Source organism: Miscanthus floridulus, chromosome 1, assembly GCF_019320115.1.
Source record: "Miscanthus floridulus cultivar M001 chromosome 1, ASM1932011v1, whole genome shotgun sequence".
NCBI lineage: Eukaryota > Viridiplantae > Streptophyta > Magnoliopsida > Poales > Poaceae > Miscanthus > Miscanthus floridulus.
In genome coordinates this window covers 15,773,661-15,793,533 of record NC_089580.1, presented here as the reverse complement: position 1 = coordinate 15,793,533, position 19,873 = coordinate 15,773,661, and the positions used below count along the sequence as shown (strand labels likewise).

Genomic DNA, 19,873 nt, shown 5'->3' with positions numbered 1-19,873 from the left:
CTTGCTTGTTACTCTTGGTGATTGCCATCACCTAGACGGCTTGGTGGTGATTGGGAGTTTGGTGATCGTCCGGTGGAGCTTGTGGATGACCCAAGTCAAATTGTGAGCGTTTGTGGGGGATTTACCACGACGAAGTGTAGAAGAATCAACCCATAGAGAACACTTAATCCTTGCGCAGATCAAGGGGGAGATACACCCTTGCGTGGGTCCTCCAATGAGTACTAGTGGGGAGTGGCGTCTCTTCGATACCTCAGTAAAACATCACCATGTTCCTCTTTCTCTCTTTACTTTGAGCAATTCAATTCTTGTCTTTACATTCATAGAATTGCCATGCTAGAGTATGATTGGAACTTAGGTTGCAAAACTTTTGTGCGGTAGAATATTAGAAATACTTTCTAGACACAAGGAGTGAAGTGGACTAAGTGTAGAATTCAATTATTACAAAGAAAATTAGAATTAGCCTTGAAAGGATCAAGATGCCCAAGAGGGGGGCGTGAATTGGGCTAATTCTAAATTTCTTTGCAATAATTAAATCCGATGGTTAGCCCAATTAACCCCTTGTGCATAGAAAGTGTTCCTAATTATTCTACCATACAAAAGACTTGCAACCTAAGTTCCAATCCTACTCTAGTATGGCAATTCTAAGAATGTAAAAACATGAATTGAACTGCTCAAAGAAAATGCTCAAAGTAAATGCTCAAAGTAAATAGAGAGGGAGGAACGCGGCGATGTTTTGCTGAGGTATCGGAGAGTCACCACTCCCCACTAGTCCTCGTTGAAGCACCCATGCAAGGGAGTGGCTCCCCCTTGATCCGTGCAAGGATCAAGTGCTCTCTACGGGTTGATTCTTCGACACTCCATCGTGGTGAATCACCCACAACCGCTCACAACGTGAGTTGGGTCACCTATAAGCTCCGCCGGGTGATCACCAAACTCCCAATCACCACCAAACCGTCTAGGTGATGGCGAGCACCAAGAGTAACAAGCATGGACTCTCACTTGGCCACAACAAGCCTAATGAGAAGGTGGATGCACACTTTGCTACTCTTGATCTTCACTAATGAGGGCTCTCTTTGGGATTCTCAAATCTCAATCACATCACTAGGACCTTGGTCTTCTTGGCACTCTCTAAGGTGTTTTCAGCTGTTGGAATGAGCAAAAGTACCCCCACACACGAGTGGAGGTTGTATTTATAACACTGGCTAAAAAACGAACCGTTATGTGCCTCTACGGGGTGACCGGACGCACCGATCAGTATACCCCGAGCTCTAGTGGTTATGAGTTGGCCGGACGCTGGCAATGTCTGATCAACACTGACCGGATGCGTCCGGTCATGTTTTCCCCTCACTAGAACCTTACTGATGTCGACCAGACGCTGGACCTCTAGAGTCCGGTCACTTGCTGAGCAGCGTCCGGGCAGTAGCCGGAACCTGATCAGCGTCTGGTCAGCTTTGACCGGACGTCTTCGATCAAGATTCTCCCTCTTTAGGACCTTGCTGGAGTTGACCGGACGCTGGCCCTCAACGTCCGGTACCATGACCTCGCAGCGTCCGGTCACTTCTAGACGCTTTTACCTTGGTCAAATGAACTGACCGGACCCTGAGCCAGCGTTCGGTCACACCGGAGCCAGCGTCTGGTCAGTATTTGACCCTCCATTCACTTCCAACTCTCGAACATATGTGAATGAAGTTTGCTCCATTGGATCATAGGGCTATTTTGGAGCTACCTAGTGCTAGTTTTAACAAGTGTGCACCATGCCTAACTCACTAGACTCACCTAGGTCAAGCTACCCATTCATACCCCCCTTAATAGTATAGCCAAAGGAAAAACAAAGTCCTAAACTACTCTAAGTGTCTCTCCAACTCCAATCGACACTTAGAACTAGTCCATCCTTAACCTTGTCATCCATCCTTTGAAAACCAAAATGATTTCCATCATAGGGGCATGACAACCTTGATTGCCCAATCGATCTCTTTTACCATGACCTAACTCAATTGTTTCTATAAAATACACGTTAGTCACAGTAATCACATATTGTCATTAATCATCGAAACCCAACTAGGGGCCTAGATGCTTTCAATCTCTCCCTTTTTGGTGATTGATGACAATACTATCTCGAGTATGTGAAAGAGATGAGGTTTTTAACATGCTTGGTTCATATAAGCTTTTGGCAATAAGAACAAAAGTGTTAGACAAGCTTATATGACCCAAGCCATCATGATGTACTCAAAAGATATGAAATAAGCATGAGTATAAGTAATAAAGCTCATTTGCATCGGAGCAAAGGCAAATGAGCAAAACACAAGTGATATGACATATAAAGAATTCAAAGTAGAGAGCACATATGTCACATATCACGATCATATAGATATCACTATCACATAAATATAGTAAACATGAATGCATAATGTATCTCACACATAAAAACTCCAAATGTAAATAGATAAGCTAATATAATAACTAAGCTCCCCCTAGATAAGTAGCTCCCTCTAGGCCTAACATACTCGAACCCTCTCCCCCTTTGGCATCAAATACCAAAACCTAAGGGTCGGTCGACGGGGCTACAGCGGATGAGCCGGGCGTTGAGGTACGAGGAGCAAGGTGGAACTGGGTGTCATCATCGTCTGATCCTGAGCTCTAAGCTATCTAACCCTTTGTAGCTAGTAGTGATGCTGAAGTAGTCTAGGTTAGATCAGGAACTAGTGTTGCTGTAGGCTGAGATGGTATAACTGAAGCAGCCAGCTTTGATGATGCCACAGAGGAGGGGAACGTCTCTATCATCGTTGTGATAGGTGTAGTCGTAGAAGGACCTAGAACATGTAGGTATGGAGGAGTGGGCTACCCTATCAACTCACTAAAGGCAGAGGCTCCAAGACTCCTAGAGACTGAAGTGTCTGGCTCAAGAAGCGACGATGTCTGTGTCGGTGTGAAGCCTGTCTAGAGTGGTGTGAACTGTGGGGCTACCACTGGTGAAGCGAACCACTTGGACACCTGCTCTATCGGTGAAGCATACGGTGCTGGTGGCTGTCTCTGACTCTAAAACCCACTAGGCTATAATGCTGGAATCATCAAAGTGGTAGCAGGCTGACCAAGCTAGGGCGAAGCCTATGGCGGTGGGGCCCTAATCGCCTGCACTACATGCTGCATGAAACTAAGAAGCTGCTACTGCATGAGTATCTGCTGCTGATGCGTAGCCTGCTGCTGCTGCTGTAGTGCCTATGTCTACTGCTGAATAAGAAGCTACTAGCGCTAGAACTCATCCTATTGAGTCTAGAACTGTGCAAGTGTAGCAGCTATCTTCTGAGCCTATCTAGCCTAGTCCTGCCTCATCTGCTCAAGTATAGCAAGAAGAGCTAGGTCAGTCTGCGGGGCAGGTGGCGCTGAACTGGAGCTACCGGCCTTAGCATCATGTCATCCTAGAGGCATCTGTGGAATGGGCTGGTAATCATCATCAGAACTGTCATTGGGCTCGCTAGTAACTAACCCCTCCTGCTGAGCAAGCTCCTCCTCCTCTGTAGCTGCAATACCCCTGATGATATCATCCTACTAGGCTATAGTCTCTGGCACCTCTGAACGACGGTGTGGCTGACTCGGTGCCTATGGTGTACTATGGCAGATCATCTAAGACAGGTTATAAGTAGGGAACTCTATCGTGGCACTACTGTACTCAGCAATCATCTTAGGCAACTTAACAAAAATAGCTCTATGGATAAGAAATGTGACCCAGTGAGCATAGGGTAGCTGCCTGTGACCTCTAAAGCCCTCAGCTATAGTGTCCTCCATCTCTAATAGAAAGAAATCCTAGATGTCAAAGACTATCTGCTACATCAGAGAGTTGAGAAGCCATAGCTGAATCCGAGTCAATCCCTCTCTATATCCCATCCTTGGGAGTAAAGTCCTCCTCATAACAGCCTCAAGCATGCAAGCAATGGGCGTGAGATCACTGGGGTTCCTCCTCGACCCCTCGCCAAAGAGCTCTATGAAGCAGTGATGTACCAAGTCTGTAGGGGGTACCATGCCATCATGAGGGCATCTAGGGGTGTAGTCTGTCCATAGCACACCTCATGGAGCCTGACTGGCTGCTCCTAAAGCCTAAGAATCTCCCTGACCCTGGTGCTCATCAACTGATAGTCTCTGCCACTAAATGCAAAGTGAATAAACCTGTGGTGGGGGTCAATCTAGAGAGATGCATAGAACTGACAAACCCAAGATGGAACATATAATCCAGTCCATCCAATCAAACCTGTCAGCCCTAGCAGATATGCAAGGTAGGGGCGAATGTGCTCTCCAGCTGCTGCAACAATAGACTCTATGTTGCATACTCTTTGTGGTCTGAAGACTGCTCCACTGTTTAGATAGGCATTATAGAAATCCTCCTACAGGGGTGTATAGAATCCCTCTGATGCTCTCTCATCCCTCCTAGGTGGAAACCATACCTCAAAGTCAACGAACCTCAGCTGCTACACCTGCTTGGCCATGGCGGCCCTCAGGTCAAGGTGGGTCACTGGAGGTGGACCCTGTGGTTGAGGTGGTGGACGAGAACCCCTTTGCTGAGTGACTACCCTCGGTGAAACTAGGACACGAGTATGACTAGAGCGACATAACTGTGGCTATGGTGCCGGCTCTGTCTCCTCGGCCTGCTAGATCTACTCGCCCTCCTGAGACTGCTGTGCTAGCTATGGCTCCAGAGTCTGCTGAGCTGGCTTAGGCTCCTGAGTCTGCTGTGTGGGCTGAGGCTACTGCTGTGGCTCCCCCTGAGGCTGAACCTCGTCAATGGCAACACGCCATCCTCCAATCATGAGGGTCCTAGCTGGACCACCATGAAGACGCTCAACATGCTGAAGTGTAGCCATCGCCTCTGGTGAAAGCGGATCGGCAATCCAGACTCCACTGCGAGCGCCTCCTCTCTCGACACGCTCTGTGGCCTCTACAACTGCGGTGGCTCTCGCTGTATCTGCATCTAGATACTTGCGTTTCCTGACTACCAGCTTCTTGGTTGCCTTGCCTTTATGTTCTATAGGCTAGCGAGGCGAGGGCCTCGGATCCTCATCACTGAGACCACCTCCGATATTCTTCACACAAGCCATATGATAATTTGACGAAAAACTACCTCTGACAAAGATCAACTGTCAATCTATCGCTTCTGAGGCTTGGCCTCGTTCCGTAATCGCAAGCTTGGCCCTAAGTTGACTAACAACTGCCGCTAACAAAGATCAACTGACACTTTTGAGGCTTGGCCTCGTTCCATACTCGCAAGCTTGGCCCTGAGTTGACTGACAACTGTCGCTGACACCTCAACAGAACTAGCTCATTACACGATGGAATAGATAGGATATACAAATAAATACAATGTATCTAATAGATGCGAAACCCTAGGAAGCAAGCAATTTAGATATGAAATTGAAACGCGGGGCTTGCTACCTGACGAACCGGTGAATCGACAAGAAGAGGAACGGATTAGGGGACACCAAATCATCTAGGGTTGCTAGCCGGTGAGGATCGGCAATGCGATGTGATGAATCGATGGCCGAGGGTAGCAGTAGCTAGGGCACTAGAACAGAGGCTCAGCGGTGGTGTTAGGGTTGCGCGGCAGTGGGGAGCAGAGAGGTGTGGGGAGGCGTTGTAGGTGGCGGCGCTGGTGAGGAGCACGGCGGCTCTAGCTCGGCGTGGGGGACAGCTATAGATGGTGGCGCTGAAGCTGCGGGCGGTGTGGCGCGTGGAGCTACTGCGGTGGCACGGGGAGCGAAGCTAGGCAGCACGGCGGCGGCACATGGTACGACGGCGTGGTGCTCGGGCATGAGGGGCACGGTGCGGGAGGATGCGATGGCGGAGGAGAGCTTGGCAGCACGTGGAAGACGACGAAGGTCTAAGTGGATGTGGGGAAAAAGTTGTATGGTGGTTCGAGTTATAAAGGGACCCCCCACGGATCAGAAAAGGAAACGGAGAAGAGTCCTGAAACCGCACAAAATCTACTGACCGGACGCTGCCACCTAGCGTCCGATCGATTCTAGAGAGGTCCAATTCCTCTAGAATCATGACCAAACATGTCCGATGGACACCGACCGGATGTAGCCAGAGTCTGATTACCTAGCCTTGACGTCTTCATGATCGACCGAACGCTGAAGCTCCTTTTGATCGGATGCTGGAAAAACACTGTTTCAGCGTCTGGTCACTCCTGTTCGGTAGCTGTTCACCTCCTATGAACTGACCGGACGCTGGACATCAGAGTCCAGTGCAGCGTCCGGTCACTCCTTCTTCAGTGAATCTTCAAATTCCTCCGCGTTGCCTGTTCCTAATCAAGTCCCAACTCCAATAAGATTCAAATAAACATCAATTGAGACTGATGTGAGTGACCTCTCTCAAACCCTCATATTTTTCAAAAATATTTTGCCTTAGGCTATAAATCTTTTTAAGAAAATAGGCAATAAGAGGGCGATTTAAGATAAACGACAAAACAACATTCATGCATATGCAATACTTGAATGTAAATCTAGTTGCTTGTCAAGTTTGATCCAAGGTTAAGCTTCTTCACACACTTTTCGACGGTTATCTTAACCATGTTAGACAAGCCCTCTATGCATTACCAAAGATTAAACATGTTGTATTTTACAATGCAATACAAGGGACAACACAAGCTCATCTTTTAGTAAAGTTGCTAAAATTAAGAACATTGAGCTCATTCCGCAATCTACAAAATGGTGCCTCATCTAGCGGTTTAGTGAAGATATCTGTCAATTGATCCTCGGTCCTTACACCTTCTAGTGAAATATTATTCTTTGTAACATGATCTCTAAGAAAGTGATGGTGGATATCTATGTGCTTGGTGCGAGTGTGTTGAACTGGATTATTTACAAGTTTTACCGCACTTTTATTATCATACAAAAGAGGTAATTTATCTAGAACTACACTATAGTCTAGCAAAGTTTATTTCATGTAAAGTATTTATGCACAACAAGCACCCACGGCAATGTATTCCGCTTCGACGGTGGATAAAGCCACACTATTTTGTTTCTTAGAGGACCAAGACACAAGTGATCTACCAAGCAAATGGCACCCTCTGGATGTGCTCTTTCTATCAACTTTACAACTAGCATAATCCGAATCGGAATAGCCAACTAATTCAAATATAGCTCCTTTAGGATACCAAAGGCCAATGCTTAGTATGTGCTTAAGATACCTAAAGATTCTTTTTATGGCAATTAAATGAGTTTCCTTAGGATGAGCTTGAAATCTAGCACACATACACATACTAAACATGATGTCGGGCCTAGATGCGGTCAAATACAACAAGCTACCAATCATAGAGTGGTAGAGAGTTTGATCAACCAGGTTACCTTCCTCATCTAGGTCGAGATGTCCATTGGTTAGCATTGGAGTCTTGATTGGCTTACATTCATCCATCTTGAATCTCTTGAGAAGATTATTAGTATATTTCTCTTGAGAGATAAATACCCCTTTGTCTCATTTGCTTGACTTGAAAACCAAGAAAGAATATAAGCTCTCTAATCATTGACATCTTGAACTCCTTCGACATCAATTCACCAAATTCTTTACATGAATCTTCATTTGATGATCCAAAGATGATATCATCAATATACACTTGACAAATGAAGATATGCCCATCAAGCTTCTTGGTGAATAGTGTGGTGTCGACCTTCCCAATAGTGAAGCTCTTCTCAATAAGGAAGTCCCGAAGGCGCTCACACCAAGCTCTTGGGGCTTGCTTAAGCTCATATAATGCCTTGGACAACCTATAAACATGATTAAGATATCTAGGGTCTCCAAACCCAGGAGGTTGATCAACATAGACTAGTTCATTTATAAAGCCATTTAAAATGCACTTTTCACATTCATTTGATAAAGTTTAATTTCATGATGTGATGCATATGCAAGGAGGATACGGATGGCTTCTAATCTAGCAACCGGGGCAAAGGTCTCTCCAAAATCCAAACCTTCAACTTGAGAGAACCCCTTTGCAACTAGTCTTGCCTTGTTCCTCACAACAACACCTTGATCATCTTGCTTATTTCGGAACACCTACTTTGTTCTAATGACACTTGCACCTTTTGGTCGCTCTTCAAGAGTCCAAACTTCATTGCAAGTGAAGTTGTTCAACTCTTCATGCATGGCATTTATCCAATCCGGATGTTGAAGAGCTTCTTCTACCTTAGCAGACTCAAAGCAAGAGACAAAAGAGTGATGAGCAATAAATGAAGCAAGTTTTTGAGATCGAGTCATTATATCCTTTGATGTACTCCATATGATCAGATCTTGTGGATGATCTTGAAGTAGAGGTGTATTTCTTCTATGGACCACTTGAGGGGGAGGTTGTGGAGCATCAACATCTTGTGCTTATACCACCATTTGTTCATAGGAGATATGAGTGTCTTCATTTTCTACTCTCCCATCTTTTTCACCATCTTGTGGCACACTTGATGAAGAAAGTGGATCAATCACTTGTACATCATCTTCATTATCTTTAGGCTTGATGTCTCCAACCGGAATGTTCTTCATAGCCTCCCTCAATGGTTCATCACCTACATCATCAAGATTCTCATATGCTCCTTGGGAGCCATTAGATTCATCAAATTCCACATCATATGTTTCTTCAACCAAGCCAGTGGCATGATTAAATACTCTATATACTTTGGACTTTGATGAGTAACCAACAAGAAAACCAATATCACAACGTCTTTGAAACTTTCCTAGGTGTTGCCGCTTCTTGTAGATGTAGCATTTGCAACCAAACACCCTAAAGAAAGAGACGTCCGGCTTCTTCCCATTGAGCAACTCATAAGGTGTCTTGCCAAGGAACTTTTAAAGGAATAGGCGGTTAGATGCATAGCATGTGGTGTTGATTGCTTCTGCCCATAGAGCTTTGGGAGTGTTGTACTCATCAAGCAAGCAATGTCCGGTTCTTCCTCTCAACTACACCATTTTGTTGAGGAGTATATGTTGCGGAGACTTCATGTTTGATTCCAACTTCATCACAATAAGCTTCTATGTTTGTGTTGTCAAATTTTTTCCCATTGTCACTTCTTATCTTCTTGAGCTTCACTTCAAATTCATTTTGTGCTCTCTTGGCAAACTTCTTAAAGCAAAATGCAACTTCGGATTTGTCATGAAGGAAGAATACCCATGTATACCTTGAATAATTATCAACAATCATAAGACAATAAAAATTTCCTCCCAAACTCTTGTATGTTGTTGGTCCAAATAAATCTATGTGAAGGAGTTCTAGCACTCTTATGGTTGACATGAAAGCTTTTGTTGCATGGGTATTTGCAACTTGCTTACCGGCTTGACATGCACTATAAAACTTGTCCTTCTCAAACTTCACATCCTTCAACCCTCTCATCAAATCATTCTTCATAAGCTTCTTAAGTGAGCTCATTCCAATATGAGCAAGTCTTCTATGCCATAGCCATCCAAGTGTTATTTTGGTGAATAGGCATGTCTTCAAGTTTGCATCTTTGGAGGTGAAGTCCACTAGATATAGGTTGTTGTATCTAAATCCTTTGAATATCACATGATCATCATCCTTCTTGGATACAACAACCTCCTTCTCGGTAAATAAGCATTGGAAGCCAAGATCACATAATTGTCCAACGGATAGCAAGTTGAAACTCACTGAAGCAACATATAGCACATTGGAGATGGAATGATCATTTGATATTGCCACTTTGCCCAATCCTTTGACCTTGCCCTTTGAGTTATCTCCAAATGTGATTTTTTCTTGCCCATCTACTTCTTCATCAAATGAGGTGAACATATGAGGATCATTGGTCATATGTTGTGTGCAACCACTATCAATAACCCAATGACTTCCACTGGTTTTATAGTTCACCTACACACAAGAGATCAAGCTTTAGGAACCCAAACTTATTGAGGGCCCTTCACCTTCTCAACAAGTGACTTTGCAACCCAAATTTTCTTAGGCCTATTCTTATTTGGAGGTCCTAAGAACATTACTTTCATCTTTCCACTAGAATCTTTTCTAAGCATGTAGTGAGCATTGAAGGCAAAAGGTCTAGCATGCTTGGGCAAGGGTTGTGGTGGTGGAGTTTGGCACTCATGAGCAAAGCGGCCTTCTTGTCCACTCAAAGCATCTCTTTGGCTTTGGCTTTGATTGTTGTTGTTGAGCATGAGCCTTCTTCTCTTTGTTTGCCATGTACCCAATACCACTTCTATCCATCTTCATGACGGTGTTCATTAGAAGCTCACTTTGAAGATACTTGCCTCTAGTGAACTTGCTCAATCCAATCTTGAGATGCTCTTTTTTCAACTTGAGCTTCTTGTTCTTTTCCTTGAGCGCATCACTACTTTTATCTTCCTTAAGTGCAACATTGTTTCTCTCTTCCTTGAGTTTCTTGTTTTCTTCTTTTACCTTCTCATTCTCAAGAATCAAGTCACCATCATGATCAAGAGTTTCTAGCACAATGGTGTTGTTGATTTTGAACTCTTCAAACTCTTTCTTTAGCTTTTCATTGTCATGCTTGAGCTTGACATACTCATCATAGTCATTACACTCAACCACTTGCTTGCCTTTGCCAATAGATCCTTGCTCAATGCTCTCATCAATTAAATCATCACATGATGTAGCTATATCAATCTTAACAACATCGTTAGTAGCATCATGTGGCTCATTGGGTAAAAATTCTTGAGCAATAACAAGATTGTCATGATTAATCTTGAGAGTAGTATATTCATCTTTTAGCTTGTTATGGCTAGTGATGAGCTCTTTGTGCACCCACTCAAGTTTATCATGTTTATCTTTAAGCTCTTTCTTAGAAGATTTGAGCTCCTTGAGTTTGGATAACATAGCATCATTTGCTTCTCTAAGCCCAATGCTAGCCTTTTCGGCTATCTCACATTTAGCTAAAAGAGAATCATTCTTAATGTCAAGCTTTTCATTTTTAGCTCTAGTCTTTATAATGATCTTAGTGTATTTTTTTAGCAATTTAGCAAGATCATCATAAGTAGGTGACTCATATTCATCATCATCGCTATCACTATCACTATCATCATTATGAGCATGATCATCACCACTACTATCATCATCATGTGATACCTTTCGTTCACCTTTGGCCATAAGGCATAGGTGTGTAGAGGATGATGGTGGTGGTGGTGGTGAAGACGATGAGTCAATAGCAATGGCGACCACCTTCTTATTGTCACTATCATCATCGGATGATCTACTAGATGAATCAATGTTCGTGAGCCAATCACCGACGATGTAAGCCTTTCCAGTCTTCTTCTTCTTGTCATCTCTCTTCTTGTATGGCTTGTTCTTTTTCTTCTCATCTTCATCTTCATTGCTTGAGTCATCTTTCTTGCCCTTGTTCTTATTCTTGAACTTATCTTTCTTGAGCTTTATGCATTGGTAAGCTAGATGACCAAGTTCTCCACAATTGTAGCAATCCATCTCGGAGATTGGCTTCCTTCTAGAACTAGTGAAGAACTTCTTCTTGCCATCAAACTTGATGCCACTCTTGTTTAGCTTCTTTAGCATCTTAGCGGTCTTCTTCACCATGAGAGCAAGGCTTTCATCATCAACTTCATCATCACTTGAGCTCTCATACTCAAGTCTTGCTTTGCCCTTCCCTTGACTAGCTTTGAATGCTAAGTCCTTGTCTTTCTTCTTGGTAGAGAATGAGCCATCTTATGGCGTGATGTGCATGTACATCTCATGAGCATTGATCTTTCCTAAGATTTATATCGGTGTAGAGGTGGAAAGATCACCTTGATGTAGCACGGTCATAATATGCCCATATTTATCAATGGGGAGGACACTCAAGATCTTTCTTACAACATCGGATGGTTGCATTTGAGTGAGTCCAAGCCCATTGACTTCCTCTACAAGAACATTCAAACATGAATACATTTCATTAGCACATTCTTTAGGAAGCATTTCAAAAGAGTTGAGCTTTTTTATGACAAGATGATAGTATTCCTCACGCTCACTCTTAGTTCCCTCATGGAGCGCACAAACGTCCGACCATAGTGCATGGGCGTCTTTGTGGTTCCTCACCCGATTGAACACATCTTTACAAAGGCCTCTAAAGATGGTGTTTCAAGCCTTTGCATTCCACTTCTCGTAATTTACCTCATCGCCTTGTAGGTTAGTAGCATCCTGAGGTTTTTGGAAGCCTTGTGAGGCGGCTCTAAGTATACCAACATCTATAGCCTCTAGATATGCCTCTATGCGAATTTTCCAATAAGGAAAGTCATCTCTCTCAAAGATAGGAGAAGGTCCATCCCCATAAGACATCTTGCTCTAGGCGGTTAAGCCTAAATACGTGAGCACGAGGCTCTGATATCAATTGAAAGGATCAAGATGCCTAAGAGAGGGGGGATGAATTGGGCTAATTCTAAATTTCTTTATAATAATTAAATCTTATGGTTAGTTCAATTAACCCCTTGTGCCTAGAAAGTGTTCCTAATTGTTCTACCGCACAAAAGACTTGCAACCTAAGTTCTAATCCTACTCTAGCATGGCGATTCTAAGAATGTAAAGACACGAATTGAATTGCTCAAAGAAAATGCTCAAAGAAAATACTCAAAGTAAATAGAGAGGGAGGAACGCGGCGATGTTTTGCTGAGGTATCGGAGAGTCGCCACTCTCCACTAGTTCTCGTTGAAGCACCCGTGCAAGGGAGTGGCTCCCCCTTGATCCGCACAAGGATCAAGTGCTCTCTACGGGTTGATTCTTCGACACTGCGTCGCGGTGAATCACCCACAACCGCTCACAACGTGAGTTGGGTCACCCACAAGCTCTGCCGAGTGATCACCAAACTCCCAATCACCACCAAGCCATCTAGGTGATGGCGATCACCAAGAGTAACAAGCACGAACTCTCACTTGGCCACGACAAGCCTAATGAGAAGGTGAATGCACACTTTGCTACTCTTGATCTTCACTAATGAGGGCTCTCTTTGGGATTCTCAAATCTCAATCATCTCACTAGGACCTTGCTCTTCTTGACACTCTCTAAGATGTTTCTCAGCTGTTGGAATGAGCAAAAGTACCCCCACACATGAGTGGAGGTTGTATTTATAACACCGGTTGGAAAACAAACCGTTATGTGCCTTTGCGGAATGACCGGACGCTCCGGTCATGTTGACCGGACGCACCGGTCAGTATACCGTGAGCTCCAGTGGTTATGAGTCGACCGGATGCTAGCAACGTCCGATCAATACCGACCGGACGCGTCCGGTCACATTTTTCTCTCACTGGAACCTTACTGATGTCGACCGGACGCTGGACCTCTAGAGTCCGGTCATTTGCTAAGCAGCGTCCGGTCAGTAGCCGGAACCTGATCAGCGTCCGATCAGCTTTGACCGGACGCGTCCGATCAGGATTCTCCCTCTTTAGGACCTTATTGGAGTCGACCGGACGCTGGCCCTCAGCGTTCGGCACCATAACCTCACAGCGTCCGGTCACTTCCAGACGCTTTCACCTTGGTCAAATGAACTGACCGGACCCTAAGCCAGCATCCGGTCACACCGGAGCCAGTGTCCGGTCAGTATTTGACCCTTCATTCACTTCCAACTCTCGAACATATGTGAATGAAGTTTGCTCCATTGGATCATAGGGTTGTTTTGGAGCTACCTAGTGCTAGTTTTAACAAGTGTGCACCACACCTAACTCACTAGACTCACCTAGGTCAAGCTACCCATTCATATCCCCCTTAATAGTACGGCCAAAGGAAAAGCAAAGTCCTAAACTACTCTAAGTGTTTCTCCAACTCCAATCGACACTTAGAACTAGTCCATCCTTAACCTTGTCGTCCATTCTTTGAAAACCGAAACGATTTCCATCGTAGGGGCATGACAACCTTGATTGCCCAATCGATCTCCATTACCGTAACCTAACTCAATTGTTTCTGCAAAACACACGTTAGTCACAGTAATCACGTATTGTTATTAATCATCGAAACCCGACTAAGAGCCTAGATGCTTTCAAGGCTAATTCACCTCTCTTTTGAACATCTTCATCCTTTTAGGGGCCTCCATGGAATCATCGGCGTCTAGGGACTTGAGCCCCCCACCACCGCTATCCTCCCTGGCTAGAGGGGACCATGCCAGTGTTTTTCAGCGACGTCAAGATCTGGTTTGATGGGAACGCCGAGCTCAATGCCACAAGCGTCACGAACTGTTTGCCGCCGAGCATGTCTAAGAAGCCTTTCGTCAGTATTGCCGGTGTCATCGTAGCCGTGGCTTTCCCATTGTTCTACTTCTACGCAAAGTTTATTACCTGACCTGTCGCACGCAACACGGACGACGCATCCCCGTGGCCCAAGAGCCCATCCCAAGTAGCTTTCCCGGTGTTTGTAGATACGGAGTAGAAGACAATGAAATTGATTATGATTATGGATGGTCCTGTGCAAAGTTGGGGGCTTTCACCCATGCCTGTGTGCCTGGCGGTCCGCAACGGCTAGCTGCCGCGCGCGCCAACAGTCACTTGCAGCGGCGGCACTCAATGCCAACGATGATCGCCATTATCTGATGGTTCACTGGGTTCGTTTATGCTTTTTGCCGCTGCTTCGGTGACCATCACAAATTCATAGATGTTCAGTACCTTCTGTCCTCGCTGCATTGCCTAGTCTTGGGGGCTGTTCCCTTAGCTTATCAGCCGATTTATCAGCTAATCTACAATATTTTTCTCTCACAACAAATCAGTCAACACCAGCTTATCAACCAGCTTTAATACTAACCGAACATGCCCTGAGCATCGTATTTCAGCATATTGATTGCCAGTAATTCAGTCACACATTAGTAAAGTAGTAATACACAGACGCTATCTGCTATACTTTGTCAAAATTTGTGTCTTGAGGCTCAAAGTAGAAGGCTTGAGCACTGTAACCTTTTGAGTTGTCAGGAGCACTGTAACAGTTCTCACCACTCAGTTTCATTTTATAGAATAGTACGGGCATTCAATTCATCTAAAAGGATTATGTTCATACTCCAACTCATGGAAGATAGACACAGACAATCAGCATTTGTCCACAAGCGAGCTCTGTTCTGGCCGAACTGTCCTGTTACATGGTTCAAGATATTGTTCAGCAGCACTCATGAGAAAATTCAGTAAGGAAACTAATGGACCGCCAAGCAGCTTTTGAGGTAAATATGAGCCCCGAGCTTCCTTCTGCCATAACAGTCAGTTTTCCTCATAGCAATTTCACACCTGCATCTCTAAGAGAATCTATCACGGCCTTGACCTTGCCATGGTACTTCTGATCTCTTGACATGGAGACAGATAACGCAGGGATACCCTTGAACAGCAATCGCTCCCCAAGCAACTTCCCAATCTTTGCAGCCGCAGCAACATCCCGTGTTGGCTCCATGCTTGGCCTCAGCAGTTTCTCCTGAGAGCTTGCAGAGCATGTGACTCTGGCCGTCGGGGTGTGGATGACCTGAGCACTCACAAAATTGTTTGTGAAATGCATCTTCAAAATATAGGGCTTCAGGAACTTGGTGATTGCAGGTGCTCTAACTGGTGGAGGGATAACCATATTGCCTAATCAAACTGACCTGAACAAGCCCAGAAATAAGACAAGATAATTAACCAATAGCACTGACATCTGTTCAAAAACTTCAAGATGGACAAGGATAAAAAAACAAATAACAAAGAATTGTATCTTGTCAACTATAAATCCAGGATTGCATGCAAATATATCGTACTCCATCCGTCCCTAAATGTTTGTCGTTTTCGCTTCCCAAGAAACAACTTTGACTAAATATATATTAAAAAATATTAATATTTATGGTACATAATTAGTATCATTAGATAGATATTTGAATCTAGTTTTTTAACAAATTTATTTGGAGACATAAATGTTGCACGCATTTTCTATAAATCGAGTCAAACTTATTGGCACGCAAACCGTGACGACATACATTTAGGGACAGATGAAGTATAGTGATATAGCATGAGGGGACCAATACTCAGTTGTTAGTGTTACACACAACTCATCATACATCAGATTTAGAACAGAGAACTTCAATGATGCACTTAATTTGTTTTGAAGTTGCTGCCTTGCTATCTCTACCATGTAGTTACACTGATACTACAAGATACATATACAGTAATGCACAGAGCAATACTATGATTGCCTTATCTTCCAAATGCCATTCAAGAGTCTACAAAAGAATAGATGATCCACATTTGGCTTTATCATCCTATGACTCTCAATCAACCAATCAGGCCTTATCATAAACTATCTGAAAACTTCAAAGACTGAGCCTCTGAAGAACTAATAACTCAGGTGAAAAAACACTAGACATCAAAATTGATGGAACTATGGACTCAAAAGGCATCTTAGGATGGAAAGCCAAATCCATTCTATGTGGTTACTGACAGCAGAGTGCTTGTTTGTCATGTAAACCTTAGTACAGTCTTAGGATGTAAGAACAAATTTAGTTCAGGAAGATTGATCTGTGTAGGCATCTTAAAAATTCTGAATGGTACATTTCTTCTCTTCCACAATAAAAACAGTTTGGTGGTGGCCAGAAGTGCTGGAAATTGCAGTCACAAAGAACGAGACTAAATCATTTAAACACAATTAATAAGTAAACAATGTTTTCTTATATGCTTGTTCAAGTTGAATAATCATACTTCTGCCAGTCACCACCCCCTATTCAACTCTTTCCGCGAGAGAAAAAGGAAGAGGGGTGGCTTTTCATTGTCTATCAACATACTAAAGTTTAAACTTGGGTAGATCCATACTTCTGACAACAAAACTGATAGAACAAAGCCTCAAGTTAACCTAGGAGGATAGGACATATAACAAAGCCACTATGAGTGGTTGTTCAAGGATTGATGTGATTCCAGGATGAACTAGAAACCAAAGCACCCCAAAAGATCTCAATGAAACAAACAAGTCCTTTTTTGTTAATAGAAAAAAAAAACTTAATAGAAGCAGCACGTGATCCACTCAATGTGGTTGGTAACAGTGGATATGGCTATCTTGTCATATGAGACTTGCAGATCTCACTTACAAAACCACAAGCAAGAAATGACAAGTTTACTATAGGAAGATTGTATCAGGTGGGCATCTTTTCTTTGAATGCTACCTTTCTTTTCTTCCATTGCATAAACAGTTCCACATGGACATTGAATTGCTAATTGCTACATTAAAGATAAACCGACACATAGTGTGACATCAAGTAGTTTACATTGTACTGTATAATCACATAGTGCAAGCATAGTAGTTTACAATAGTGCAAGCATAATAATCATATATATATGGCATGCACCACCTTCTGTTTATTTCAAACAGAGAAAACGGATGGACAAGTATCAGATGCACAAACAACTAAGGACCAACACATATTAGCACATAACATCTAACATTTTTGCTTGGTATAATAACAAACTTGTACTTAAAACTGTTTTTTGAAGATGTAGACTTCTGACAGTATACAGATCCTATACAAAATATAAGTACTTAAACTTAACCGAGGCTAAGACATATTTCACTGCATTTTGTTAGCAAGTTATGTTTGCCTCCTAGTCTATTGTGCCTGCGCCTTGGACTCTGGATACAGCCATGCGCCAGGCTGGGCACTTGTGCTGTTTAGTATGAGTTAATTAGGTTCCTAGATTGTGTTCACACCTTGAACCCTTGAGTTCTCCTGCCTATATATTGTAATCTGTGATCAATCAATATATACTATTCAGAGTTTATCTCTCTCACATGGTATCACGAGTCCGGGTAACACCCGTTTTCCCTTCCGCTTCTCTGGCGTGTTGCTTCTAGCGCCGCCGCCTCCGGCGTGCTGCCCCTTGCGCCGCCCCTCCCTTCTCCACCATGGCCGGCTCCCTTCACCCCTCTGCTGCTGACAACGAGGCCAAGCGCAAGCGCCAGGAGGACGCCCGCGCCGCCCAGGCTGCCGCCCGTCGCGCCGCTCTCGCTCGCGCCGAAGAGGCCGAAGCCAAGGCCGCCGCCGCGGCAAACGAGCGCGACGCTGCGGCTGCGCGCGTCCGCGCCGCCCTGGAGCGCGCGGCCCAGGAGCGGGCCGCTGCCGACCCTCCCCTTGAAGATCCGCTAGAGGACCGCGACGAGGACGCGTCCTCCCTCTTCGATGGCCCTCGTACCTCAGTTCAGGCCGCCACAGCTCTTCAGGAGGCTACTGCTGTTCTTCACCTGCACGCCCAAGCTGTGGCCGTCCAGAACATCCGTCATCTTGTCCGCGTCGTTCTCGACATCACCTCCGGTAGCTTTGCTCGGTGGCGCGAGCAATTCCTACTCGCCCTGGGCAAGTACTCCCTTCAGGGCCATGTTCTTCAGGACGATTGTCCCCTGAACTCGCCAGACTGGGAACGCATGGACTGCGTCATCCGCTCCTGGCTCTACGGCACCCTCTCCGACAATCGCCATGACATTGTCCGGCATCGCGGCGACCAAGGCAACACTGCCCGTACCACCTGGCTTGCCATTGAGAGCCAATTTCTCGGCAACCGGGAGGCGCGCGCTCTCATTCTTGACGCCAAACTTCGCACGCTTGTCTAGGGGGACCTATCTGTCATCGACTACTGCAAGCTTCTCAAGACCACCGCCGACAACCTCGCTGATCTGGGTGAACCCGTCAGCGACCGCTCCCTCGTCCTCAATCTCATCCAAGGTTTGAACGAGCAGTTTATCTCTGTTGGCCGCCATCTTCGATGCAGCCATCCCTTCCCTTCCTTCTTGGAGGCCTGCGATGAGCTCACTCTCGAGGAGCTTACCATGGGGGCCCCGACTCCATCTCCTGCCACGGCTCTCGTCGCCAGCACAGGCAGCGGCTCCTCGTCCCCTCGTCCCGCCTCCCAGCAGATTTCTGGGCATCCCAACACCGAGCCTGGGGGTGGCAAAGGGGCGGCTTTGGTGGCAAAAACAATCGTCGCGGCGCTCGGGGCCGAGGCGGCAATGGTGAACACAGGGGCAGCAAAGGCGGCGGCTCAGGCACGTCTGCTCCATCCAACCAGGGGGCGAGTGGGTCTTGGCCCACCCACTACAACCCGTGGCTCATTGGCCCCGGGCCGCGTCCTCTGCTTCGCGGTGCACCCACCCAGCCACCACACCAGCAGGCATTGCTGGCACAACAGGGAGCCTTCCTGGCTTTGCAGCAGCACCCTCCAGCACCGCTTCAGCAGCAGTACCTGCAGCAGGCCTCTCCTGCTGCCTTCTATGGTCAGCAGGGTGCTCATGTGCCTTTCTTCGACACCTCGGCTCCTCTCGGCTTCTACACCTCTCCAACCGGTCTTCCGGTGGCCTTCGATCAGCAATCCCTTGCTTCCACCTTGAACACCATGTCACTACAGTAGCCGCCGAACAACGACTGGTACTTCGACTCAGGTGCCACCTCCCACATGACTTCTGATTCTCGCACTCTTTCACACCCTAACTCTTCACAGTATCCTTCTCCTTCTTCTATCATTGTCGGTGATGGCTCCTTACTTCCTGTCACCGCCACTGGCACCACCACTCTCACCGATTCTCTATCCCTCAATAATGTTCTTGTTTCACCACGCCTCATTAAAAACCTCATTTCAGTACGTCAGTTCACCACTGACAATAATTATGCTGTTGAATTTGACCCTGTTGGTTGTTCTGTGAAGGATCTGGAGTCTCACAAGGTGATCATCAGGTGCAATAGCTTTGGGCCCCTCTACCCATTACATCTCCCCGGCGCCACCGCCCTTGCTACTGATTCCTCACCTGCACTTTGGCATCGTCGGCTTGGCCATCCTGGTCGTGACACGTTGTCCAAAGTCACCTCTATTATTCCTGGCTGTACTAAAGAACTTGGTTCTATTTGTCATGCGTGTCAGTTAGGGCGTCATACACGCCTTCCGTTTCAAACATCATCTTCTCGGGCCTCTAATTTAT

At 45.4% G+C, this 19,873-nt stretch overlaps 1 protein-coding gene and 1 non-coding gene across 2 annotated transcripts; both read right to left on the bottom strand.

The window, feature by feature from the left end:
• Positions 1-15,169: 15,169 nt before the first annotated feature.
• On the bottom strand, positions 15,170-15,514 carry LOC136452508 (uncharacterized). The gene has a single exon (XM_066453123.1). The coding sequence runs from the start codon at positions 15,512-15,514 to the stop codon at positions 15,170-15,172; it is 345 nt and encodes a 114-aa protein (XP_066309220.1).
• A 1,446-nt stretch (positions 15,515-16,960) lies between these two features.
• Positions 16,961-17,077, bottom strand: LOC136512358 (small nucleolar RNA snoR104). The gene has a single exon (XR_010773074.1). It is a non-coding gene; the product is annotated as a small nucleolar RNA snoR104 (small nucleolar RNA).
• Positions 17,078-19,873: the final 2,796 nt, after the last annotated feature.

Excerpts from the sequence above, each read along its gene's own strand:
- LOC136452508 (XM_066453123.1), bottom strand. The coding sequence starts at position 15,514 with ATGGTTATCCCTCCACCAGTTAGAGCACCTGCAATCACCAAGTTCCTG.